We start from the raw sequence: 27,157 nt of genomic DNA on the forward strand, positions 1-27,157 counted from the left end.
TCTCTCTCAGTGGGAAAGCTCTTGGTTTCTACTGCCTTAAAATACACCCATCAAGTCTTTGGTACTTACCTCTTTCCTGGTTGGTGTTATAGACCAGAATTTCTCCTATGCCTTTCCCACCATGACAGACTGTGTCAAACTGTGAGCCAAAGCAAACACTTCTTATCCATCACAAAACCAAAACCCACATCTTCTTCATTATCTACACTTTAACTACAAGAAAGTTTTGGTCTCCACAATCATCCTCATTGTTACCAAGTCTTCATATTGACTGATTTTCATATTTCCTATTAATAAGCCATACCAAGATGACACTAAATTTACTACTGGTATTGATAAAGTCACATAAACATTCAATTGTTAGCCATCTGGTTATCATATACCTCAACTACAGTAAACTTATCAGTGACCACAATGTGTAGACTTAGACACAATGGCAACAATCTTAGATCCTAAAACCCTATTGCCTTCATATGCCCAGGTTTCCTGTAGAAAAGACAGATCACACAAAAATACATTGCTCGTACCAGGCAGTGGTGGCGCACGCCTTTAATCCCAGCACTTGGGAGGCAGGGGCAGGTGGATTTCTAAGTTCGAGGCCAGCCTGGTCTACAGAGTGAGTTCCAGGACAGCCAGGGCTACACAAAGAAACCCTGTCTCAAGCCCCACCCCCACCGCCACCCAACAAAACCATTACTCATCAATCTCCCTGAATTCATCCTGGCATCCCATCTTCTGTGTTACACGCTGCAGGGTAACCATGGTATAATGACAGAATTGAATCACATATTTTTATACATTAGTCTCTTTAGTTATTTTTAGTGACTGAATTCTAAAGTTTCTCTTCGCTGTTTAAATTAAGTATTGGTTATTTCTGTCTTTGCTGTTCCACAGCCATTGAGAAAATATTCTACCTGTCATACATATGGCTTTATTTTTAAATTACTTCAATCCCTCCTGTCTTAGTTAGGGTTTTACTGCTGTGAACAGACACCATGATCAAGGCAACTCTTGTAAAGGCAACATTTAATGGGGCTGGCTTACAGGTTCAGAGGTTCAGTTCATTATCAAGGCAGCATCCGGGCAGGCATGGTGCAGGAGAAGCTGAGAGGTCCACATCATCATCTGCAGGCCCCTAAGAGAAGATTTACTTCCAGGCAGCTAGGACTAGGATATTAAACCCACATCTACAGTGACTCACCTACTCCAACAAGGCCACACCTCCTAACAGTGCCACTCCCTAGCCCAAGCATATACAAACCATCACACCTCCCAAACATTATAATGATCTGATACATTTATGAACTCTCTCTGTATAAAAAGATTATCAATTTACCCTGCTTCCCAAAATGCAGGGCTGAATCTGATTTAAGCACCTCACAGTAGTGTTCACACACATCCTAATTCCATAACGCACCCTTCAATCACTTTTGGTGATTCTTTTGTCTTTGATAACTTGATATGGCCGCAAGGTACATTGGGGCTGCCAGGCATCAAAGCTGACCTGACAACAGGTCACATTCCTTGCAGGACTTTTCTGAGGGCTAACTGTAATGCCTACTGTCTTTGTTAGGGTTACTATAGGTATGGTATAACACCATGACCAAAGAGCATGTTGGGAAGGAAAGGGTTTATTTGACTTTCACTTACATGAACTTCACTGAAGTTCATCACTGAAGGAAGTCAGGACAGGAACCCAAACTGGGCAGGACCCTGGAGGCAGGAGCTGATGTAGAGGCAGTGGAGGGGCAATAAACAGAGTTACTGGCTTGCTCCCCATAGCTTGCTCAGCCTGATTTCTTATAGAACCCAGGACCACCAGCCCAGGATGTCACCACCAACAATGGGCTGTGCCACCCCCATCAATGACTAAAGAAAATGCCTTACAGACCTGCCTACAAGCTCAACTTAGGGGGACATTTCCTTAGTTCCAGTTCTCTCCTTTTGGACCCTGTGTCAAGCTGACATAAAACTAGGCAGTGTACCTGACACATTTTGAAATTAAGCATATTCTTTTGAAATCTTGAATAGTGGACCCACCTTTTCTCCCCAACTCCTGCCAAAAAAAATTGTAAAGACAAACTTAATTTTAATAAACAGCCAAATGCCATCAAGAGGCAGGGCTTCGTGGCAGCATATTACTGGCATCCTATCTTTAAAAACAACATATATTTATTTATTTCTAATTGTGTGTGTGTCACAGCATGTGTATGACAGTCAGGGGACAACTTGTGGGAAGCCAGTTCTCTCTTACCACATGGGTCTTGGGGACTGTACTCAGGTCAGCAAGCTTGGTGGCTGGTATCTTTATTGGCTGAGCTGCCTTGCCAACCCTAACAATTATTAAGTACTGACATTGAAACATTGGCTTAGGCCCAAAACTCATGTCCTTAAATGTGTGTCCCTCAGCCTCATTCTCACTGGGCCGTCATTCCTCATTGGTCAATGCAGGATTTACTATTGCTGGAATTACTATTTGTTTTCCTTCAGTTTTCCAATGTTTGGTCTTCAGTTTCTCCCGTTTCTCTTTATGTGGATGTTTCTGGTTCCTGAGAATGCAGAAGTCTCAACAGGACTCATGGAAAAGTCCTTCTTTCTTTCCTTCTACTAGTAAGAAATTTCTCTTGGCTAGCCAGTGGTTAGCAATCTTCTAGCGATTACTCATGTCTGTTTTCCTTCCCATTCTATTCTTCCTATTCTCTTGAACTCTGCCATGTTACGGGAAGGGTTTTAGCTTGATCCTCTGTTTCATTATCTGCACTCAGTCTCCTGTTTGGCTCAGCTACAGACTTCGCTTTGATGATTAATTCATTGGTTGGATGTTACTGAAGATCCTAATGGTAGGAGAGATTGAGAAACGTTCTCAGTTCTCCCATCTTTGGGGGGAGTGCAGCGTCCTCAGATCTTGGTGCATTGCTGTCTTCTTCCTTATCTTCAAACCTCTAGGATCTACTTGTGTATTCATCTTTTGTTGTTTGAGATAAACCATTGGGGTTGGAGGCCCAGGAAAGGTAGCCTAGCTGTGTGACCATGGGATATTAGGGAACAGAGTGCCTCATGTAGCTTGTCTGTGAGTACAGATTCTTGATCCTACAGGGGATAAGGTGCTATGTAACGTATGAAGATTGATTTTTCTCTGGCCCGACCCTCACATTCAAGGCCTGAGAACTGCTGTTTCTGTCTACAGCGCATCTGGGGTGGGGAGCAAGTTCAAATGCACACCCAGCCTTTCTATTTGAGTTTTGCCAAGATGCTCTCTTGAGTATAGGGATTCCCTGGAGCTATTTGTACTTGGCCTACAGCACTCCACTTCTGCAAAGCCATGATTTCCTCTGGCCTGCGGCCTAATGTGGTAGGTATCATATGTATCTCCAATATCATCAAATGCATTCGCTAATCCTTGAGGTTCTGATTTCATAATGTCATTTTCACTTCTTTCCTTTTTATTGTTATCTGAATTTGTGAAGAAAGCAGTGACTTGTCCATTCCAGCCTTTTAATCTCCTTTCCTCAATTGGAACTTTCCCCCTTCCCATCTCGGAGTCTCAGTAGTAGCCCAGGTTGTCTTTGAACTTGTGATCTGGAGGAATGAGGTTACAGATGACTGTCACCACGCTCAGTGTTGAAGCATTTATTTCAGCTATGTGCAGCAGTCAGTCTGTGACCCCTGCTGAAGTGCTGGAACAGTTGGAGAGCCCTCAGCGAGGTGTGTGAATGTATCTTAGTTATTCCCTCAAGCATCAGGGGCAAAGGGACAAGGGAAGCACTGTAGAGTTTAGCATCCTCCTACCTGAAGTGTCCGAGTCAGAGCGAGAAGAATTAGACACGCAGACGTGTCTGTAACTAGTGAGCTTGACACTTTTGCAAAACTACTGCACTAATGATGGAACTCCAGCACCTAAAGTGACAAGGTAAACAATTTGATTCTTTGCTTTTTGCTTTTGTTTTGAAAAGATAGATGTACAATAAGAAAAAAAAAAACCCTCAGACTTACTATATCTTCAGAGAGAAAAACTACCATAGGAGTATCTGCCATATATAATCAGAATAAATCATAAAGAAGGCTCGCACACTTCCTTTGTTGGGGGGGGGGGGATATATGTGTGCTATATAGAAACCATTCACAGTCCATCTGGGTGTATAGCACACATGGACCCACTAAATATGTGTACTCAACACCTGGGACTACTTTCACTAGTCAATGTGGCACTGAGTGGGTGGGGTCTTCTGAATCTTATTCTAAAGTTTCAGCCAATCCTGAAGGTTCCATTTACTGGCAAGGAGGTGTGTGCCTATCAGTAGAGCAGTTGGAGACCCAGGCAGGAGAGTGGGAGACATGAGACATGTGTGGCCTGGGCCACACAGTAAAATCTCATCTGCAAACGAAAAACACAACAGTATCTGGGAAAATCTCAGCCGAGGAACTGGGGGCAGAAATGGTCTGGTGTGTGTACAACCAAGAGTCATCCTGACGGAGGAGAATGTAAGACACACCTGTCATCTTTTAAATTCATTAATTTAAATTCATTTCATGTTGACAAACATTTTTAGGGTATTTAAAAAGAAAAATATCGTTATTCTAGAGGGATCTGGGTTTGTTTTTTTAAGGTTAAAAAACAATGCTTTAAACTCTAAAGTTTAGAAAATAATTGTTGGACCTGAAGCCTCAAGATACCACATTCGTTGTTTATAAAATGTTTTAAAACCACAACTTGCTGAGTGTGATGGTATAGGACACCTTTAATCCCAGCACTCAGGAGGCAGAGGCAGTAGGATATCTGTGAGTTCAAGGCCAGTGTGATCTACATAGTGAGCTCCAGGACAGTCAGAGCTATGTAGAGAGAGCCTGTCTCAGACCTCACCGCCCCTCTCCCCGCCCCCCCTCCCAAAAATCTACAATTTAAGCCTCATGTCACAAACAGGCAACCAAACACATGTTCTACACTATTTATAGTTCGGTCCCTGTATTGACATTTTTCTGACATTGCTTTATGATTTAAAAGGGGGGAAAAGGTATTATGAATTTAGCTTTTATTCAAAATTAAATAAGCAAAAGCAAAAATCTTAAGAAACTTGTACAAATTACTTACATAAAAGAAAGTTAATAGAGACAGTCACAAATCTGCAACAAATAATTATAAAAGGGCCGGGCAGCACGGCTATACCCATGTCACAGCACGGTGCTCTAACTGGTATGAATAAGGCATAACTAACGTTTGCACCAAGACCAGAGTCAAAACAAACCAGACCTTACAAGCTGAGTCCTACAGTAAGCTTCTCCTCCTCTCCCAGAGCCTCAGCCCATTTACACACTACCTAATTCCTTAAATACAAGTTATCGTGTCAAACTCTAAATGACATAGACGGGCAGTTAATAAGAAAAGCCCCCTAAAATGTACAAGCTAACTGGCTGAATCGAGTTTTCCATCTACCTTTATGTACATTTTTTAATGTAAACCATATTTTCACAGTTTTAAGTGTTTTATGAATGGATGCACAGTACCATGTGTCAGGTTTGCAGTTGTTCCTGGAGACTGGCTCTAGATTCTGCATCCCTGCCTGCCGGCTACCGGGATGCATGTATTTACATAAATAATTAACTGTGTCAAAGTCAATGGCCAAGACAGTTCAGCAAGAGCAGGATTTCCAACAGAAAAAAATGATACTCTATACCGTAGTTTACATACTTGTGCAAAGAGAAGCATGGGGGAAAGAAATCTGAGGCAAAGTCAGCCTGCGAAAACTCCTGTGACCACCGCTGTAAACTTGGGCAATAGAGGGCCTTCAGCAAGTCCACGCCCTATGGCTTTTTTTTTTGTCTTTTAAAATTTAAAGCCAGAGAAAAAAAGCACACACACACACACACACACACACACCACATACTTGCACGCACACGCACACACGCACACACACACACACACGCAGGCACGCACATCACACATTCACGGAGTTCTTAGTTCATTCAGAATATGGTACATAGTGCAACTTCATCACAATGTGGAGGTTGAACACACATTCAGTGCGTGTTTTCTGCGCAGGTTCTTAGTGGTCTAGGACCTAGATGAAGGTATTCATTTGCAGATCCACGAGATTCAGGAGGTTTGAAGAAAAGAAAAGTTTCCTTGATTTCTTAAACCAGCACTGGGTGTGCAAAAGGCAGCGGGCAATCCGGCGGTCAACTAGAGCCAGATCAGGGCGACGTTAAAAGTAAGATCCAGCCGCGCATCTCAGCCTCTGGGCTGAGAGCGAGCTAAGTGAGATCCAAGCAGTTTGTTACTTAGATTGGTCTCTAGAAAAGTACGTCAGAATATGCTGTATCTTTGTCAACCGTTCCTCCAAAGACTTCATGGACAGTACGGAGAGCTGATATCGCGGGTCGACAGGAAGGACTGCCAGCAGCCACCAACACCATGCAGGTCCATTGGGTGTTGCCTAAAACCAACCAACAGTTCCGACTGTTAATGTAACAGCAAAACTATAAAACAAACCTAGCCCACTTGACTGACTTATGGTACTATCCTAAGTCTCGTAATAATAGAAGGCAGGTGATCATGATGCCCAGACAGGGGGGAGCTGAAGCTGGGGACTGTGATGTGGTCACCCAAGGTCTCTCAGCTCACATGTTAGAGTCAGGATTTTAATCTGACCCTGACTCCACAGTCAGGTTCTTGCCCTCAGGCTGCTGACGTCTGGGGCTTAGGGCCCCTGTGCTGTGTGCCACCGTCCCGGGCTCTGTAGTCCGCCAGCACCTTTACCTTCCTTCGGCTGGCTGGCCACTAACAGCACCTCTCCAGGTGTAAAGGTCAAAATGTCTCCAGATAGTGCCAACTGCCTCGTGGGGCCAGACCTGCTTACTGAAAGCACTACAGAAAGAAGTTAATTCTTGATACTTGACATTTTTACTCAAAAATTGGTTTTTTTTTTTTTATTCAAAACAATGGCTTCGCATTTAGTTTGAAAACTTAGCATTGCAAGCGTGAGGACCAGTGAAGGAAGGTCCTGTGCATTGCAAGGGCTGGAACACAGCCAGTCACGGTGAGTGTGCACAACGGGACTCCATAGCCTCCCTTACTGCCACTGCACTGGTGCTCACGAGCCACAAAACAGGAACAGTGAGAGTGACGAAGGAACCACGGCAGAACCTAAGCAACTTGTGCCACAGCCCCACTCTCCACCGCTCTGATCTCTGCACCACTCCCACTTCCTTCTGCAGTCCAGAGAAAACATTTCCCATCCTCCACGCGTCTCCAGGTTAGACCCAATCAGGCCAATGGCATTCTTACCAGATGCAGAAACGGATAATGAGGTCATTATTTTCTAGAAACTTTTGCAAAGTGTGGGGTGTGGCTTTCCAGAGGATTCTAGAGAACCTCTGCCATTCCACTGCCTCTGACTGATGGACAGACAGACTGATGGACAGTGTTCTCTGGGGCCCCAAGAACTGCAGCACTTTCTCCACAAGTTCCAGCGAGCCATGGTGCTCTGCTGCTCCTGATGCACTGCGGAGGGATCCTGTGGCCTCTGGTGCCGTGGGCGCTGACCTTTGCTCCTCCAGCCTCCAACATCCCTACCCATCCCTCTTTACAACCCCCTCACTCCTGCATCTCTCCAGAGGCTGCTTTCTTAACCTGACTCCTAATGTGGCACTGACAGAAACTAGTGGCAGCTGCTGAGAGACGAGACAAGAGAGGACCATGGGGGAGTTCTGTCCAGACCTCGATGGAAGCTACATTCTGGAGGCTTTAAATGTGCTATCCTGCTTCGTCTTATGAGAGCATACATCTATAATGTTTACCAGGTTCAGGTGTCCAGGATGAACATGCCACAGTGGGCAACACAGACGGAGCATCTGCGTGTCCTCAGTTTGAAAATGGTCCTGATGCTGACATAAGAGACTCAAACCAACCTCTGAAGGATGGAGTGAGAGATAGATCACACTTGGATCTATTATCCCTCCACCTTCATAGATGTACAGCCATCCCACTATGAAGTCAACCATAAAGACTTTATTCAATTCAAAATGTACTGCTTAATATTGGTTGTCTCAGGAGCCTGTGGTTGGATTCCCCAGGGTAAGGGGCCCCCTAATGGGTTTTGCCATTGCTACTGCGGAGCTTGGTGCACAGAAAGAATCTAAATCACATTACTAATTAGGTTCAGTTTTGATGTAAACCCCAGTCTTGAGCAGAACCCCAAGAATGATGGTTTTATGGTAATGGAAGTGTTACACGCAGCTAGACAAAAGTGGATTGAGACGGTGAACAGTAGTTAGGAGATAAAAGGAGAAGAGCAGACTTCCTAAAGGATGGAAAGAACCACACATCTCTCAACTGTCAAAGGCACGGCTGATGGGCTGGGAGGTACGGTGGCTTCAGAGTCACAGTTTAATGCAGGCTAGCATCCATTTTACATCTTACAACCCTCGAGACAGCCTGAGACAAGACCCCCTCCCTCTGTGGCACCCTCTTTCCTGCAGGCATCCTTGCCTGGGCTACATGTAGCAGATACCAGTGCTCTAGAGAATATAGCCATAAGGCTCAAGATGGGGTTGATGGCAATAAAAGAAGGGGAGGTGGAAAGCTGTTCATCAGGTTCCTGAGAAAGGGAGACAGCAGCAGCAGCAGCAGCAGCAGCAGCAGCAGCAGCAGCAGCAGCAGCAGCAGCAGCAGCAGAGCTATAGCCTACCTGGAGGTTTTCTTCTCTCTCCGGCATTGATCCAAAGTGCTGAAGGATTTGGCTTCGAAATCTGTCCCTTAAATTCTGAAACCAGCTGCAGGCTTGCAAGTACACCGAGTCATGGAGCTCTCGCAGGCTCCTTATTTCATCTCCATTCTCAATCTAGGAAGAGCAGGCAGTAAGACCTCAGTGGTGTCCGAGCGCTTAGCCTCAGCCCCATGGGACACTGGGAAAACAGGAAGGTCCACAACGGTGCTGGGCTATCAGAGTGTTATCCTCGGGCAATAGCAGGTTACGTTTCTGCCTTACAGAGTGCTGACAGGACTCACTGGGAAGAGCAGTGCCTGGTCTCCACCAGGAGCAAGCAGCAACTTGACTGACAGCCTGGGAAGGAGCAAGTATGGTGGACAGTGGGCTCTGGTTCAAAGGTCTACACCAATTTGGAATAGAATAGTTGCTAGAGTGAAAAGAGAAATGGGGCACTCGGGTTACACATGGCAGAGAGCAGCAACAGGAGGATGGCCATGAATACATCATTTTATGGGAGAACTGGGGCAAAATACAAAACACAAATGCAACAAAAATACTTGCTAAAAAAAAAAAATCGGCATGTCAAAAGGTAGAGCATAAAATATACAATTTCAACTTCTGCCATAAGGGTCCAACACCGTGGCTCCCTCCACAACCTCCTCCCTGTGCCCTCTAGACCACCGGATGGCAAATGTAAAATGAAAGCCATCGTCCAGCCAAAGAAGACCAGCAGAACACAGGTGGATGGCCAAGGGACCCATCCATCCTAATGGGTGGACCATGTTCCTGGCCTACTGGCTAAGGGAAGATTTTTGAAATACAAAAGACACAAACCACGAAAGGCCACACATTCTTACTTCTGAAAAAAAGTAAAATGACCATGAAACTATGCATTAAATTAGTTGTGTAATTTGCATAATGTGATAGATATATATATGAATATATATATTAATTGGGGCAGTATCTAATCTGGGACATCCTACCATTTTAAAACAGCATCCAGTTGTGTTTACTTTATAATTAAGATTGTCTCTGGCACAGGAAAAAAACCTTAATACACAGAGCAATCCTTAAAAGAATCTTGGGTTTACTTTTATATGAAATTTTAATCTATGAATTATAGCAGTTTTAATTATTAACGAATCAAGTAAAATAAGGTAGAGATTCAGCAACTTAAAACTTTGGTGAGCTCCAAGTTTAACTTAGTCTCCTGCTACTGTTAGTTAAGTGGCTACCACGACTACTGCATGCACAAGTGTAAGTAAAGTCTAGGCACCACGCTGCTGGGGAAGGCTGGAATACAAAGAGGCTGCAGCTTCTTGTCCCCATGTGCTCCTGAATGGGCAAACGATTCAAGGGCAAGATAAAGGGAAGGTGGCCGGAGCTAACTCTCCTAAGCAGCAACGAGGACTGACAGAAAAGCCGGCTCCTGTGCCTAGAAACGTCGCCTACATGTTGGTACCAAGCCCTGGACACAGTGGCCCAGGATGCACGGGGAAAGAACATTTCCCATACCTTAACATCTTCTAGATACTCAATGTCTGCAGTGCAGTATCCATCCTTCATTCCTCTTTTTAAAACTCTGAACCGCTTCCCTCCAACTGTGTCAACAACAGACCTTCCGTCAGGTAGGAAATGCACGTTTCGGATTTGTAACATACAACCGTAGTCTGCAAAACTAAGAGAAAAACCCTGCTTCAGCACGAGTGTGCAGAGCCTCATTCGGACACAAAGGAAGCTCCGGTGCAAACGCAGATGCCGAAGTTCCCGGGGAGCCTACCTGTTTTGTGTATCACTGACGCACATCCCGAACTGCTTGGTTCCAGTCTGGATACTCCGTCGGATCATGAGCCTGTATCTGGGCTCGAACACATGGAGTGGGCAAGGCACAGTGGGGTAGGCCATAGTGCAAACGAATATTGGGACATTCTTGGTCAAGCTGAGGGAGAGGACAGTTCGTTGTTATAAACCAAATCAGACAGCAAAAGCATACCACATTTACCATAGCAAAACACATAGTCTTATCACAGCAAAAAAAAAAAAAATTTGATGTATAAACAGCAATAATAGTAACAACAAAGAAATCTGTTTTAAATCTGTGCTCTTGGTTCCTGACTAGAACAGGAAGCAGCCCCCCTTCATCAAGTCCACACCCACCGCTGAGTCCCTGAAACCGAATCTGACTATGATTCTCATATTTATAAGCCGGAAATCTAAAATAGCAGGTACCATACAGAGCTATTTTTAAAAAAAATCAAAAGGAAATTTATCATATTTTACATTCAGGACTTGTTTAAAATACTTACAATGCAGGACAGAGGTCTAGCTTTTATCCATAAGACATTAAGATAAAAAAAAAAATAAGCTCCCAAAATGGGCAAAAACTCTGAACCCTGATATATTCAAAAGGTCAACAAAGAGAAATCAACAAAATAACGTTCTCATCGGGTGTCTAAAGTGACAGATACCTTTCTTCTGCCAGCCTGTGAACAGGAAGAGGGACCAAGACCATGCCCAGATAGCAAGGATGAGAAAGCCTGCCTTGTCGGGGCAGCTGAGAAGAAAAATGCATACACAGGCACTTGAGTCCACAGCAGAAACACCACAGGTTCTTGGAAGAAAGCATCCTTGGGACCAACAGTTTCCCTCTTAGAAACAAGCCTACAGATGCAGAACTGAATGCTCACACAGCACTGTGGGGAATAGCTGGAGGTCAGCAGTGCACAGAGGAGAGGGATAGAGGAACGTGTGCAGCGGCTGCAGTCGGGTGCCACGCTGCCCAAAGCAAGGCCCAGGCCTGCACTGACTTACAGAGAAGAAGCCAACAGAGAATAATGCAGCCAGCATGGTCCACATAAGGCCGTGGAGAGCACAGACCAGGGCTACGGGGTCTAGATTTGTTTCTGCTCCCTTTTATGTTCCTGCTACATGACCGCTAATGACCTAAGGTCATGCGGTGCTTAACATGTATGTGCAGTTACAACACAGCCCAGCTAGCAAGCCCGCCTGCCCTGGCTTCTCCCCAGCACTCAACTCTCCCTCCTCAGGTACACTCTCCTAAGGGTAGGCTGGCTTCACAGCCAGGCTTCAGATCAGCAGTGTCCCCGAATCTCCTTTTTAGACTTCTCCTTCAGTATCCAGAAGAGACAGGGGCCTCACCTCAGTATTTTCTATCACAAAAGTACACAGTAAAACATCCATCTCTTGGGAGGAACAAGAGGCCCTACAGGCCCTGTAACGGAAAGCTTAGAAACCTGCCCTGAAGGCCACGGGCCTATGAAGACTTCCTGTGGGCACCCATGGGAAAATCCAAGATCACATGCACAGCTCAACCTGTTTTAGAAGGGAAAGATCCAACATTCTACTTGCATTTTAAAAACAGGAGAAGCAAACCGTTGCTAAATAATAACAGCGCATAAAGTTAGCAGAGCTCTTCAACGTGATAGCTGAGAGAGGTGAAGGAATAGCCAAGAAATTCAAAACCCGGCAAAGAAATGCAGAGAGGTTGGAGTGACCGATCAAAAAGTCAAAAATGTTTAAGGGGAGGGGGAAGAAAGAACAAGGAAGGAAGACCTGCAGGCAAGAGCTGGGCAAGCCTACCTCAACAGTGGGGACAGCTGCTAACACCCCAAAGCTGCCTTGGGGTGTTTTTTTGTCCTACTAATGTGGATGGTCTCTCACTGGTATCTTTACTGAGTATCTGATGCCCACAGCATTCCTTCCCACCTTCAGATTTCAATCCCACCCCATTCTGAGTCTCTCCCCCAGTGGTTCTCAACCTGTGGAGTGTGACCCCTTTGGGTGTCAGATGGCCATTTCACAGGCATCGCCTAAGATCATCTGAAAACACAGACATTTACATCATGATTCACAACAGTAGCAAAACTGCAGCTATGAAGTAGGAACAAAATAATGTTATGCTTGGGGGGGGGTCACTACAACATGAAGAAGTGTATTAAAGGGTGGCAGCATTAGGAAGGCTGAGAACCACTGCTCTCTCCTGTTAAGATTCCTGCTAATGTAGGCTGCTGTTCTTCCTGTTCCAGGATGTGGGAGACCTGGGTTTCCATCCATGTTACCTACTTCACCTTTCCCCCAGTCCACCACCTGCTGTCTGAGCAGGAAGTCCCTTCGTATCCTCTAATACTGCTCTAGTCCAAAGAGCTATACCAATGACTCCCTTTAGCATGCCTGGACTCTACAGACAGGTTCACAAGTCTGCCTGCTTAGGACAGGAAACCCCATCAATACTTGGCTCCGACATGCCCGTGCTGGACTGAGCGACAGGATCCTGCTGGCTCTGGGATGGCTCTCTGGCAGTTTTCATGATCTCGGTAAGGAGAAGGGACTTACTGTGAGAGCTCAGCAGTTTCTTCATCATAGATTTTCTTCCTCTCGGACAGCTCATCTGGCAGGTATTTCACTATTAACTCCTCCAGCAGCTGGGTGACACAGTACCTCCTGTCTGCTAGATACTGAAAGACACAATTAGTCACATTCCAGTAGATGCTTTCCTACAGTACAAAGTGGGCAAAGTTTAACAGAGAGATCAAAGCCTTTGCTATAGACTGAAACACTCTAACTGCATTTAATTCATGACGGGAACCCTGCAGTTTATGTAGCTACACAATAAACCTGCCCAGGCCTGGGTAAGACTGAAGACTGCTGGAAGCAAGCCCCGCCCCCACCCCTTGTAGAAAGCTCCCTGCCACAAGCACAAATCTTTTATTGGCAGCAGCCAGCCTGGCCCCTGCCGTCTCCCACAACACAAGCCAATTTCTAGGGAGCAGAAAGAAGATACGGATGAAGAAAAGAATGCACTTGCCTTATTTCAGAAAGTCAAAACAACGGTTGTTTTGTCTATTTTCAAAGATAAAGTCTGTACATAGGGTTTTCTCCTGGGAGCACTGTTGCTGTTTCTGTGAGCTAAGTAAGGTCTTACCATGTAGCTCAGGCTGGCCTGCAACTTGAGGTTCTCTACCTCAGCTCCCCCGGTACTGGAATGATAGGCATTTGCCTGCACTCAACCTATTTCATTTTTCTTTTAGGTTTTCCCTCCAATATTGCTACCAGTCAGACTTCAAAGCATGCTGCTTTTCCTGTGTGATCTCCCCCTGCCTCTAAGTACCTGGTACATTTGTGCTCCCTCCACATACTCTGAAAAGTGGCTCTCCACATGTAGAATATATCATCGTTCTAGCTGAGAAAAAAAAAAATCCACCTCTCTCCTGTCTATGCAAGCTCTCTCAGGTCAGGATCTGACTGCACATTTCCCGATGTCTTCCTTAATTCCTCTTTTACTTTACATTGTGTGTTGTGCTGTTTTTACCACAGTAAATCCCTGCACTGTGCCATATGGATACATATGTCTTCATAATTAAAGTAAAATTTGATTAAGCTCAGAGTACACCGACAGGCAGAAAATACACATGTATTAGAGTAAATAAATAAAGAAATTAGTCAGAAAGAACTTGGGAGAAGAGTCACAAAGAAAAGCCAGCCCTCCATCTGTAGAGACAACAGATATAGTGGTTGTATCAAGCTGTAATAAAGGACACACTGGGAAATTTGGGATTTTGGGAAGGTGGCCACAGAAGCAGTATGCAACCTTGACTAGGAAGACCTGTGAGAATACAGACTGCTAAAACCCAGGGGTGAAGTGGAGTCTGAGACTCAGTAGTTCTGACAAGTTCTTAGACGATACAGGGCTGCTGAACCGTGGTCTGGATGAAGAGGAGGCGGTGAGTGGACTCCGTCAGACCGTACGTGTATAGACGGCAGGAGTTTATCATGAGGACAACTGCACTACAGACTTTTTCAGAGCAGTCCTCTAACTGCGTTCTGTTAAATTAATAAAGATTTCTGAAAAAAAAATGGATGCTCACGTAGTTACAGCTGAAGATATATTGCCTATGTCACTGGCAGGGAGTCTAGATCCATGCAACAATTGCAGGCGACTACGGAAATTCAACAAGTGGTTTTTAGGAATATTATAAAAATACTGCCATTGATCCAGTAATTCAGCTTCCAGAAATTTAGCTAAGGATACTGATAAACAGCTACACTCATTAACTTACAAAGGGCAGTTTCTGTACAAAGGGGCAGCCTAGCTTGTAAGCTCTGTGATGGGGAGATGCTAGCATTCTCTACTGAGCTGCTGCAAAGCTCACGTCTTGAAACTATACTTAATGGGCAAAGAGGGGCAGTAACATGCAGGCAGGAAATACATAGGCACATCAGCATTATTTTCAATTACATACTCTTAGGTATAGACATAGTCTGTACTTTACAAATGATGTAACATAAGCCATCAGCAACACTGGAAACAGGATATTTTTAAACAGCTAGCCATATGTTCAGATATGTTCAAGGTTCTCCTTCAAACTATTAGTATTCTTAAAGATGAAGTACTTCTAAATGTAAGTACTATATTGAATAGTTAACTTAAAAACAATAGCAACTATATCTCAGAATATCTAAACTGTGGGAAAGATAGCCTGTCTAATATACTTTATCCAAAAATGCCAAGTCGTCGTCATAACTGGTAAACCCTTCAACAGTAACTTTATCTTAGATTTCTTGACTCTGTAAACATTTGTGTGCATGTATGTGCACTTATGTGCATGTGTGTACATGCGTGTGCTTGTGTATGTTTTCAACATACCAGCTTGTTATGTAACATACCTATCAAATGTAGCAACATTTGCCACTGTTTTTTCTGTGTATTTTTTTTAATTGGGGTTGTATTTATTTTTTTAATAAATAAATGATGACAGGTGCTTTTCTCTGCAAACAATACTGTGAGTCATCACAGGGAGCCGTCCTCCTGGGATGCTTCCACTGAGGTTACAACAGCCCCTTGAAGCTGGATCCTGATAGAGAGGAGCCAGCACCGCCACTGTGTGTCCCCTCGCGGAGGCTGTGCTGCTCTTTGGCTCTACGAGGACACTGCCTGCTCTCTTCTGTCTTCTGCCACCACTTCCTAGAGCTATGCTGCCCAGTGGAGCAGGCATTGGTCATGGGGCCTCTGTAAGTCTTAGTTGATTAAAGAATATGGAGACCTGTCCCTCAGATACTCCAGCCACAATTCAAGCGCTTGAGTAGTCATACGTGGCCAGCAGCCACCAAACTGGATAGGAAAGCTGGGCCGTCTCTACCACAAAGGAGGTTCTACAGGACAGTTACTCCAAGCACTAAGGGATCTGGAATGGGTGGGCCTCAAGTCTGGGTGAGATGCAGGGCAGCAGAGTCCTCCCCACTCCACTCCTGTGGTATCATCATTAAAACGGAACCTTTCCCTCAGCAGGTGCCTGGCTGTATTTCTATTTTACAAAAACAAACTTGGTGCCATCTTTAGAGGTTCCTTGTCTCAAATGTTGGGTCAGAGATTTTCCTTTTTAAAAAAAAATCTTACGACTTTTTATTTATTTTATATTATTTTATTTTATTCTCTTTTTTTACCCTACAAGTCCTTTGTATACATATTATGGCTTCCAGCTTAGCGTTTTTTGTGGGATTCTGGGAGAATATGCAGGCAAGTGGACCTGTTCCTCGTGCCTTCTCCTGGGCTTTGTCTTCTGCTTGTTTGTTTTATCCAATCCTGATGCGTTAGTCTTTGTTTTACACTATCATATTATTCCAATTATATGTTCCTATTCCCTTTAAAACAAACAAAACAAAAAACCCAAACCAACCAACCAACTAGCCATCCAAGTATGGAGGACTTGGCTCTTAGGCCCTATCTGCCCGGCTCTCCGTTTCTCTCTCCTACACAGCACGGGTAATCAGCAGTGTGCTCTTGGTCAGCAAGGATCCATAATTCACCTTACTCTGAAAATGAAACCACGCTTTCTGTGGCTGCACACAAAACAAGCCATGTCCCCAAACTTAGGACCAACAAACAGATACAAACGTGCACATACCTCTTTTAAGCTTTCTTTGCAGAGGGGACAATATGGCGCATGATCTAAACAGCGCTCAAGACAATTCTTACAGAATGAGTGTCCACAAGGGGTTGTTACTGGCTCAAAAAACAACCTGGAATCAAACAAAGTGCACATTAGCTTTCACACCAGGAGCCTCCACGGCGGAAAAGCTTGTGTTAATAACGGACTGTAACATAAAGCACTACTCAGAGCAGCGGTTCTCTCCCTCAGCCCTTTGGGAGGCACATCTCAGATATCCTGCATATCAGATATTTACATCGTAATTCATAACAGTATCAAAATTACAATTATTAAATACCAACAAAAATTTTATGGTTGGGGTCACCACAGCATGAGGAAATCTTAAAGGGTCACAGCATTAGGAAGGTTGAGAAGAACCATGGCTGAGAGGCATCAGAAGGCCAAGGTGAGAGAGGAGAGGGGGAAGAGGGCAATGCTAACAGTACGGTGGCCTCCTGCACCTTCTGAAAGACCTTGAACAACAAAGGTACCCTGCCAGGGGCCCAGGACTGCACTGACTACGGCAGTCATCACTGTTGGACACGTGGATCCCCAACCCTTAAGCCCCTGGCTGAGCCAAACTGAGCAAAGTAAATGCAGACTCAAAGACAGAGCAAGCCAAGTAGGCCATTGGTGACCATTAGATTTTGATATAGCCTCATCAAGTTAAAAAAGAATCCTTAACAGTTTGGTAAAAGCCCTTCTATATAAAATACACGAAAGAAGGATAGATAACCTTATTGAACTCTGATGTCACACAGTATAGTGGTGCATGATGCAACCCACTTCTTTGCATATTAACTTAAAAGCTTACTTAGGGGAATTGTGATCTAACCTGCATGGTGGGACACATATCTAATCCCAGTATCTTAATCCTAGCAACTCAGGAAGATGAGGCACAATAATCATAAATTCAAAACCAGCATAAGCTAAAAGCTACACCCTGCTTCACTGAAGAAACACACAGTAAGCCAGTCAGCTGGGATGTGCTTTTAATCCTAGCTATCAGTGGAAGACAGAGGCAGGTGGATGTCTTGAGTTCGAGGCCAGCCTGATCTATAGAGTCAGTTCCAGGACAGTCAGGCACCCAGATCCTGTGTTTGCAAACACTGGCCCCACTTTCTGGATGCATAAGTCTGAGATTCAGAGGACTGTTTAAAGCTAAACCTAGGACTAAAACTCCACCTTCTGATTCTTAGCCCGAGAGTGTTAGCTCATCTTACCTAGCACTGCCTTCATCTATGCTACATATTTATACCAACATAGTCATCTTTATAGAATTTGACACACTCACCTCATACAGAGAGAGCACTCAAAGTCTGAGACATCTATTAGTTCTTCTGGGATGTCGCCATAAGCTATTGAGAACACACAGTCTTCACTGGGAGATTCTAATAAAATAAACAGACAGGCAGGGCTTTACTCTTGGGGGAAGAAGTCCAAAGGCCACTTGGAATGAGGACTTGACGGGGACAACTGCAGAGGGGAAGCCTTACCGCTTTGCTTTTTGAGCTTATTCCTCCCGTCTTCGTTAATAATCACATCCTGTTCTAAGAGAGACAGCTTTCGTTTGAGCAGAACCCCCTTTCCCTGGGCGGACAGTAAAGGTTCTGAGCACACGCGCTTTAAACCGTCCTCCCTGGCAGGCACTGCTGCTGCACTGATGGTTTGTGCTGACTGGGCGCGGCTTAAGCTTCCTTTGACAGGCTCTGGGGCATCCTCCACTCCTTCTTCAGTCTGTGGAACACAATAAACAAAGGCAATCCCCTCTGTTCACCATCCTTTCTTCTCCTTGCCAAGAAGAAAAAATGGAACCAAGATTTCAACTCCTTATAATACATGTTTGAAAACTAGCTTAACAGACCTTTTAAACTTTAAAATCAGGCAAGTAAAGGGTTTGTTGTCAGTATTTATAGAGCCTTAGGTGTCATGCTGACTGATGTCAGAGCACTGTGTAGAGCAGCAGTTCTGACGCAGATGCTTCTAGACGAGAATAAAATATTTATAGCTATATGCATGTCCTAAACTGTAAGTGTGATGCCAGTTAAGTGACCTAAAATGGCGCAGTGAGCACTGACATTACATAGAGAGCTTTAGTATAAATCAGATGCTGCAGACAAGATCCTGTTACTATCATCTGATAGGCACTACACACTTAAGCAGGCTCTAATGCTTGACCCTGAGAACGTGGGGGTCTTAGCTCTAAGGAGGCGGGTGTAGGGAGCAAATGTCATTTTTCCACCCCTTACCTGCTTCAGGCCAAGCTCAGCAGGGGAGTGCGGCTGTTCCATTACTGATGGAAAACCAAGAGGTTTGTTCTTAATGCACGGTAACGAACTCCAGGAAGACTCCTTCAGGCCTTCCCTTACATTTTCAGGTGACAATAAGTCACACAGAATCTGTAAGAAATATTATAAAATAGAATAGAAGATATATACTATCTGGTGAAGAACAACAATATACGCTTTACTGTCTATTCAAATTCTGAGAAGTGTTTGTAGAAGACACTATTTTTAGTGATCAGGAAAGAATCAATACATTTTTAAGTTTTACGAACCCAGGAATGACTCAATAGGGATCGTATCACTTCAAGGAAAAAAAGAAAAGAGGGGAGGAAGGTCTAACCTTGGCAAGGAAGGGATAAAGTGGCTTAAGAAGGTACCCAAGGGAACGGCGAGCTTTTTAAATATTCAAATTATAAAGGGAGGAGGTTTTAAGAGAGATGGAACTAGTCCAACTCTTAGCAAGCCCTACTCTGTCAGAAGGCAGAAGGTCAGGGTGTCCACAACAGCCAATTTTTGGGTTGCAGATGGAGTACTATTGTAATTGTGTGAACCTAAGAATGTGGACTAAACTCAAAACTCTATAAGTCCCTGTGTTTACACTGGACTTTGCCTGTCACTGACCAGCTACTCATATGGTGGCCTCCACTGCTGAGTCCTTGCTAGGGAGTAAACACCAGCTTCCCTGCAACCTCTGGGCACGCAAACACAGCTGGCTGTGTGATAAAACGTCCTGGGTGCTCAAGCAAGGGAAAATTCCCAATCACCTGCATAAACAGGGCTTATTAAGACACAGGGAATGCATGGCTGAAGGGAAAACAGGGTATTTTATAAAGCATCATGTTTCTCTGTGCAGCAGATGCTTCCTAAACTCTAGGTCTGGGGGTTAAGCTTCTTATGTCATAGAATTTGGTTATCCACAAATCAGTGCAAGGAAATAGACACATTGTGAATAGAATATGTCTTCCGTAGGTCCTTGAGCAATAACTCACTCAATAGGAAGCTATCCAGGGTCCAGGGATGTAGCTCATTAGTAAAGAGCTCGTACAAAGAAAATGCACTAAACACACTCCTCTCCTAGGTATCTGCAATGAACTGTTTTGAAAAGACAGTAAAACAGCAGCAGCACCAAACCCTCCAAAAACCACTGTGAAAACAAAACAAACGAGGATTACCGCTAACAAAACAGAAAACAAACAAACAAACAAACAAACCCATAAACTGGAGGAGGAGGAAGAAGAGAGGAAGGTCCAGGGATGCCAACTCAGTGAGGTGGGATCCAGGGCACTGTTGTATTACTTATTGACCCAGGTGATCCTTCAAAATGCCATATGCTTAACATCACAACAGATGTGGCACGGTCTATGAAAACTGAAGTCACACAGCTAGGACTCAACATCAGTGAGTTTTCCCAAAGAACTTTGCAAAGACCCTGTCTTTTCGGATGCTGTCTCAGTAAGGGAGCCCCAAAAGAATTCCTACAGCTGATAAACAACTTCAGCAAAGTAGCTGGGTACAAAATTAACTCAAATCAGTAACCCTCCATTATACAAATGACAAACGGGCAGGGAAAGAAATTAGGCAAACAACTCACTTCACAATAGCCACATATAAAGGTAAAAGGCCTGAATGAAAGGCACGGGCAGGACCAGAGTGCTAAGTCTCCAAGTGGACAAAAGAGTCTATTTACCATCAAATCAGACCTGGCCTCCAGGCTCTCCCAGCATCTCTCAGTCCCTACCTGTTACAGGGGATGGCTGGCATACCCTGCCTCTACCCTGAACTCTCTAGCCCAGGGGCTGGGCTACACACCTCTCTCCAACTTCCTGCTCCTTTCCTATATATTTCTAGCCATTTGGTTACCAGCCCCTTCTGTATCTTTGGCTTCCTGGCTGCTATATGTGGCTCCCTTCTCTCCCCTCTCCCTTCCCCTCCCACTCTCCCACATAGCCCAGCTCAGTCTGGTGGTGTCTAGTCTGACTCTCCACATACCTACAATAACCTTTCTCCTCCGCCCGACCTAGGAGCAGCCGCGTCCTTTCCTTTTTATTTCTTTTCTCACTCAAAGAGATTCCTGAGTGTGGTATAAGAAAGCACCTTCAATAGGGAATATCAGCTTGGTTTTGACTGAACAAAGCACACCCCTTTCCAAAGGGCTTGAGACTAGAGGGGTTTCAACTTTTTGATTTTAATTTTGGAGTGTTTATAGATAGTTATCTTGAGAAAGGGACGCAAGAATAAATACAGAATCTGTCTCAGGTATATCCTGTCTGTACCCATAAACTGAAGGTAGTTTGGTATCATGTTTTTAGTTCTCTGTGCTTTGTGTTTTGACTACGACCAGTCAGTCATATAAGGTCGGGAATGAATCTTTTCATACATGGCATGGCATCCCATCTGCAACATTCCAGAGTTTTGATTTTCAAATTGGGAATGTTTAGCCTATATTTGGAACCATCTGTATAAATCAACCACAAATACTACATTGAAATATATATAAATGAAATGTTTTGGTTACATCAAGAATTCAAGCCAAGTGGTGGTGGCGCACGCCTTTAATCCCAACACTCAGGAGGCAGAGGCAGGCAGATCTCTGTGAGTTCAAGGCCAGCCTGGTCTACAGACTGAGTTCAAGAACAGCCAGGACTACACAGAGAAAACTTGTCTCAAAAAATCAAAAGGAAAAAAAAAAAAACAGAATTCAATATATTAAAGATAAGAACTTAGTTGTCAAATAGCTCCTCAGATAAAATCCCTTCTTATGTTCCTCGTCTGACTTTTTAAGACCCCGTGTGCCTCTGCCTTGGACAATGGTGCGGGTAACGTAGTACCTTTTCTACTTGTAGCTTTGCGGGAGCAAAGTCTTCATCGAGGGCTAAGCACTGAAGAAAGAGCTGTAAGGCATCGCCTAGGAAGCCGGCGTCCTGGAGGACCTTCCCCTTCCTGAAGTAGACCTTCAACAAAGCACACACACAACTTCATGCACAGGACTGTTTCCAACCACCAGGGAAAGAAAGGGTTCTCAAAGTCCAAACAAGAATTCCAAATGGGGAAACTGAGGCCCACAAACGATCTTCACTTGAGAAGTTACTGATTTAAACACTTAGTGTGTGTGTGTGTGTGTGTGTGTGTGTGTGTGTGTGCACACGCGCGCGTGCGCGCGCGCGCGTGAGGGTGCCCGAGAGGGCAGAAGAGTGTGTCTGGATCCCCAGGACCTGGAGTTAACAGGTGACTATGAGCCGCCCTCTACGGGTGCTGAAAATTAAACTCATGCCATCTGGAAAAGCAGCAAGTAACCCTAACTAACCAGCAAGTAACCCTAACTAACCAGCAAGTAACCTTAACTAACAGGCAAGTAACCTTAACTAACTGCTAAACTCCCCAAATTGCCGATTTAAAGCTGACTCATATAATGACAGTGAGAAAAACACAAAATAACACCTATACTCACTGACTTTAAGATGTTTCAAAAGTATATATTAAAGTAATATAAATAATCAGGATGAGTGATATTAGTATTTAAACTAGGAGTGACTTCTTTCAATACATTGAACAGATCATTGCCAGTGATAAATAATTATAGTAAAATTTAAATAATTACCTTGTAACTATTGGTGACAAATAACCTAGGTAAAATTTAAGACTTTATTTTCTAGTTCTTAGCAAATGAAAATTGAGTAGCAATTGTCAAATGTGTCTAACCTGTATATGTAAATAATCCAACAACTCCAACTATGGTAGGTTTTATATATATATATATATTCAGGCTAAAATACAGTGCTTATATTATCTAGAATGTGAGGGGATCAAAGCAATCAATTAACTAGATTCTGTGCTACAAATTATCTGTGGTTATAATTACTGTCCTCAGTTTCAATTTACTGTCTCTTGATCACTCTTTCCACATATAAACATACATACATATATATGTATGTGTGTATTTGTATGTGATATATATATATATATATATATATATATATATATATCACATTGAAAAAACATCTGTGAATAAAATTCCTTGTTTCATCAAGAATTCAAGCTGGGTAGTGATAGGGCACACCTTTAATCCTAGCACTCAGTAAGCAGAGGCAGGTGGATCTCTTTGACTTCGAGGCCAGCCTCTCTGTTTGTGTGTGTGTGTGTGTGTGTGTGTGTGTGTAAGCCACCTAGGCAAGGCCAACTTCTGTACAACCTACTGTGCAGTCACCTCACTGGAACTCTACCACTTCTCAGAATCTCCCAGCTTCAAGGACTATACTCTTTCTATTACCAAAAGCATTTAGTAAATCCAGTTTGACTCTATCTTTATAATAGGTCAAGTTGAAATTTTTATTTAAAAATTTATGTTATTTTTCTGTGTCATGAATTGTTTGTTTTTTACTTAAGAAACAAAGGTTTGGGTTTTTTTCCCCTACAATCAAATTTTTTTCTGACAATAAAATTTGTTTACTTCCCCCCCCCCCCTTGGGGGAGGTCTCAAGTAGGGGTGGGGGTGGATCTGGGAGAATTGGGAAGTGAGTGTGATGGGGATGCATTAGGTGAAATTCTCAAGTAATCACCGAAAATATGATGTTGCAGAAAAAAAAGAAAAAAAAAACACTCATCTTACCTACACTTCCAGGAAGCTACATATTTCTTTCCAAAAATGCTTCTCTTTTGTGTGTATGTGTGCTCGTGTGTAGGCAGGTGTGTATGGAGCCCATGGGGGAAACCCTCTGGCCCCATTCTTCAGACCCCACCTCATGAGCTGCAGGGCTCTACCTGGCTCTGTCTTCCTGGCCCTGGGACTGCATAACTGTACCAGGACACCTGGCTTTCACAGGTGTTCTGAGCCTTGAACTCGTGCCTTGAAGGTTGTGGGGTAAACATAATGTCACTGACTTAGCTCTGAACTACAGATTTCATCAGAAGCCAATCATCTCCTCTGTTAAGACCTGTAGCTGTAACTGAAGCTCCTCACAGCTGCAAGGTTAACACTCACAGGGACATGAACATCTGTCTTACCTCGGGCCAGTTGGGAAGCTGAAAGAGAACTGCGTTCAGATCCTCTAGGGCTGCCTTAAACTCCTGTAGGCCGGCGTACGACTCCGCTCTGTAGATTTTGAGAGTCAGGTCGCTGGGCTCTGAAATAAGCATTTCACAGGGATACTGTTATTTTAGAAAGATGACTACAGTAATTTGCAATTTGCAAAATACTGTCATACTAGCTTAAGAAAAGCCTTGTGATCCCAAAATCAAAAACTTAAGTACAGTATTCATGCAACACACTACATATGTCAATACTTGAATGGAAAATTTAATAATTTAAGAGTTCCTAGAACAGGGTCTGGATCCATAGCTCAGGCTCCCTTACTGCACACCTGCCTTTGAGTGCCTAACCTGACTTTACAGGAGCGGGAAGCGGCATCAGTAGCGCTGACGGGGACGGAGTGTGCATGCCAACACTGTCCAAAAGCAAGCAAAGCGAGCGGTGAAGCCTCCACAATCGTAATCCAGGCTCTTGGCCCACAGAGTACTGTTTCACATCACAGCACAGGGGCTTCCAGCTGCCTCGGTGAGGCAGGGACCTACCAGGAGGGAGCTCCCTGCAGAAGCTCAGCCCACTCTGTTCTTGGACCCCTTAGAAGGCTTCTTCTCATTTCACATGTTTACAGCATGTCCTCGCCATGCCTGGCACATGACGCACATCTGCCTACCCACCTGCCAGCACTGGAATGTGAAACGGCTCCCTCCTGGCCCTGTCAACACTTGGGCTCCAGCTTCTGGCACGGTTTGGGGAGGCTGGGGAAAGTTCTACACACGGGGTCCAGATGGTGGATACTGCTGAAACCCCAGGGTGTGGCTAGAGACTTAGAACCCAACCTACTTCCCGGCAGATGTGCTTCCTGGTCAGTGTCGTGGATAGAGCAGGTAGCCCTGGCTGGCCACCACCATGAAGCCTCCAATGCAATGACTCCTGGTCACCATGCATAAATATACACCATTATAAGTCAGGAAGAAACTTTCCTCACTCTGACAAAGGTCGGAAAGGGGCCATATCTTCTCTACAAACACTCAGCTGCTCACCCCTAAAGCAAGCCCTAAAACGTAGGTACACTTGGGGTAAGAGACCAGGTGTGCCCTGAGAAGACAGGAAGACAGCTAGTTTTAAAACTCCTGCCTAACTCCTTGAGGGTCAAGTGTTAATGGAGCAATTACTCGGGCTGATGCCACTGGAAACCAGTGATGTCACCAGTGAGTCCACACTACACTGCTGTCACTTCTGAAGAGATGAGGCTCACCCCACTCACTCACTCACCCATCCCCCTTCTTAATCATACAAAGGAGCCAAACACCTCAGGCCCTTTGAATAACCAGACATACAGAACGTTCCCTCTCCACATAAACTTTCAAGAAAGCTGACTGAAAACAGCCACCTGTCCTGTCTGTGTTGCCACCCGAAAGTCAACAGCGATGGACCGGCTGTACAGCACCTGACTTAGGGACCCTGGAGTAAGCAAAGGGCTTTACCACCTGTGTCATCGAGGAGGCGCCTCAGTCCACAACTGCAGGTGTCCACGGCACCCAGCAATTGCCTGGCACACCATGTACTTTGGTGAAAAGTGAGATGCTGAGGTGCCATGCTTCGGGCTAACCATACCGAGGGTAGTTGCTGCAGTTCTTATAGCCTGGCACGGGGTGTGCACCCATCACCCCAACATTCAGGAGTCTGGAAGATCCTGAATTAGAGGCCAGTCAGGTCTGCCTGGGAAATTCGAGGACTACATGGTGGGATCTGACCCACCCACCTCACCCCCAATCTAAAAAGTACAGAGGACCTTAACTTTGTGATCTGATAGCTGTTTCCTGCCCCCGTCCCCCGCCCCTGGACCAGGCACAGATCTAATTCTCTGCCATTACTTACCTCTAGGGTCTGCACCCTCAATTTGAATTTTCACCCTAACATCACAATCATATTTCTATCAGCCTGCTGTGGCTACCCTCATGTCAGCTTGTTCTCCCTCTTGAAGTCCTTTCACATTTACACCGCTGATATCCCAAATCACAGTCATCCTGAGCGTGGCCAATCCTCTTCTTTCCCAACTCCCCTGCCCGTGGCCCTAAAGTTAGGCTTCCAGACTCTCTTCAGTCCTATTACAGAGGCTGGCTCTCTCCCGACACTAGCCTGTCTTCACCATCTACAAGACAGAGATGACACTGACAGCCCTGCCTCTGGCAGCCTTACTTCTTCCCAATGCCTGCTCTGTAGATGCCATTCTGCATCATGACTCCTCCCCCCTGCCCCATCTTCCTTCCTTCTCGCTCTAGCCCTTACATAGCCCTCTTCTACTCTGGTGACTTCTCCATCCCACGTGACTCATCTCGCCATCATCCTCACAGGATGCCTCTCACTGGAGCCTGTCTTGATCCAGGCTGCCATTTGGCGCATCAACAGTGTGTGTGTAAAGCTGGACTCACTGTCACCTGAGGCAGGTGACAAATATCCTTCACTCCACCATGACTACAGAGTTATTAAAACTTTGAAAAAAGGATCCCATGCAGTAGTAGAGGTGTGTGCATGCCACAGCACCTGTGTGGAGGTCAGAGGTCACCTTGGCCATCAAGTCCTCAGCCTCTACCTAAGGACAGGGTCTCCCTCATGGTTTGCTGCATATGCCACGCTGGCTGGCCACTCAGCTTCTTAAGATTTTCATTTTCCCTTCCCATCTCACTATAGAGATGCTATGAACACAGACACATGCTACCACACCTAGCTTTGTTTGAGTGTTCTACTAGAGATTCAAACTCAGGTCCTTTGCTTACACTTTACCTGGTAAGGCACCGCCCCATGCCTTTTTATAATGCTGGGATTGGTGGCTCAGGTCTGTAACCTCAGCTACGAGGGGGAGAAGCAGGAAGATCTCAAGTTCAAGGCTTGCCTAGACAACTTAGTGAGACTCCTGTCAAAATAAAAAAGTGAAAAAGTAGCCAGGCAGTGGTGGCTTGCGCCTTTAATCCCAGTACTTGGGAGGCAGAGGCAGGCGGATTTCTGAGTTAGAGGCCAGCCTGGTCTACAGAATGAGTTCCAGGGCTACACAGAGAAACACTGTCTCGAAAGTAAAAATAAAAAAGTGAAAAAGGCTCGGGATAAAGTTGGTGTTAGACTGCTTGCGACCCATGACCCTACATCAGCAGTTCTCAAGCACTGGGTGCAGAAGGTGTGCTGTGCTATGCTGACCGTGCC

General features: G+C 44.7%; 1 protein-coding gene across 1 annotated transcript in view; it reads right to left on the minus strand.

Annotated features, from left to right (window-relative positions):
• Positions 1–5,022: 5,022 nt before the first annotated feature.
• Lonrf1 (LON peptidase N-terminal domain and ring finger 1) overlaps positions 5,023–27,157 on the minus strand; it is a 31,504-nt gene continuing 9,369 nt past the window's right edge. Inside the window, exons 2-12 of the mRNA XM_021170270.2 lie at positions 23,938–24,056; positions 21,765–21,887; positions 18,901–19,050; positions 18,148–18,388; positions 17,946–18,042; positions 16,628–16,742; positions 13,059–13,180; positions 10,486–10,644; positions 10,221–10,383; positions 8,685–8,837; positions 5,023–6,431 (exon numbers count right to left, since the gene is read on the minus strand). Coding sequence (XP_021025929.1) covers positions 6,273–6,431; positions 8,685–8,837; positions 10,221–10,383; positions 10,486–10,644; positions 13,059–13,180; positions 16,628–16,742; positions 17,946–18,042; positions 18,148–18,388; positions 18,901–19,050; positions 21,765–21,887; positions 23,938–24,056 — 1,601 coding nt within the window. The 3' untranslated portion in view covers positions 5,023–6,272. The remainder of the gene's footprint in view (positions 6,432–8,684; positions 8,838–10,220; positions 10,384–10,485; positions 10,645–13,058; positions 13,181–16,627; positions 16,743–17,945; positions 18,043–18,147; positions 18,389–18,900; positions 19,051–21,764; positions 21,888–23,937; positions 24,057–27,157) is intronic.

This window comes from Mus caroli, chromosome 8, assembly GCF_900094665.2.
Source record: "Mus caroli chromosome 8, CAROLI_EIJ_v1.1, whole genome shotgun sequence".
Lineage (NCBI taxonomy): Eukaryota > Metazoa > Chordata > Mammalia > Rodentia > Muridae > Mus > Mus caroli.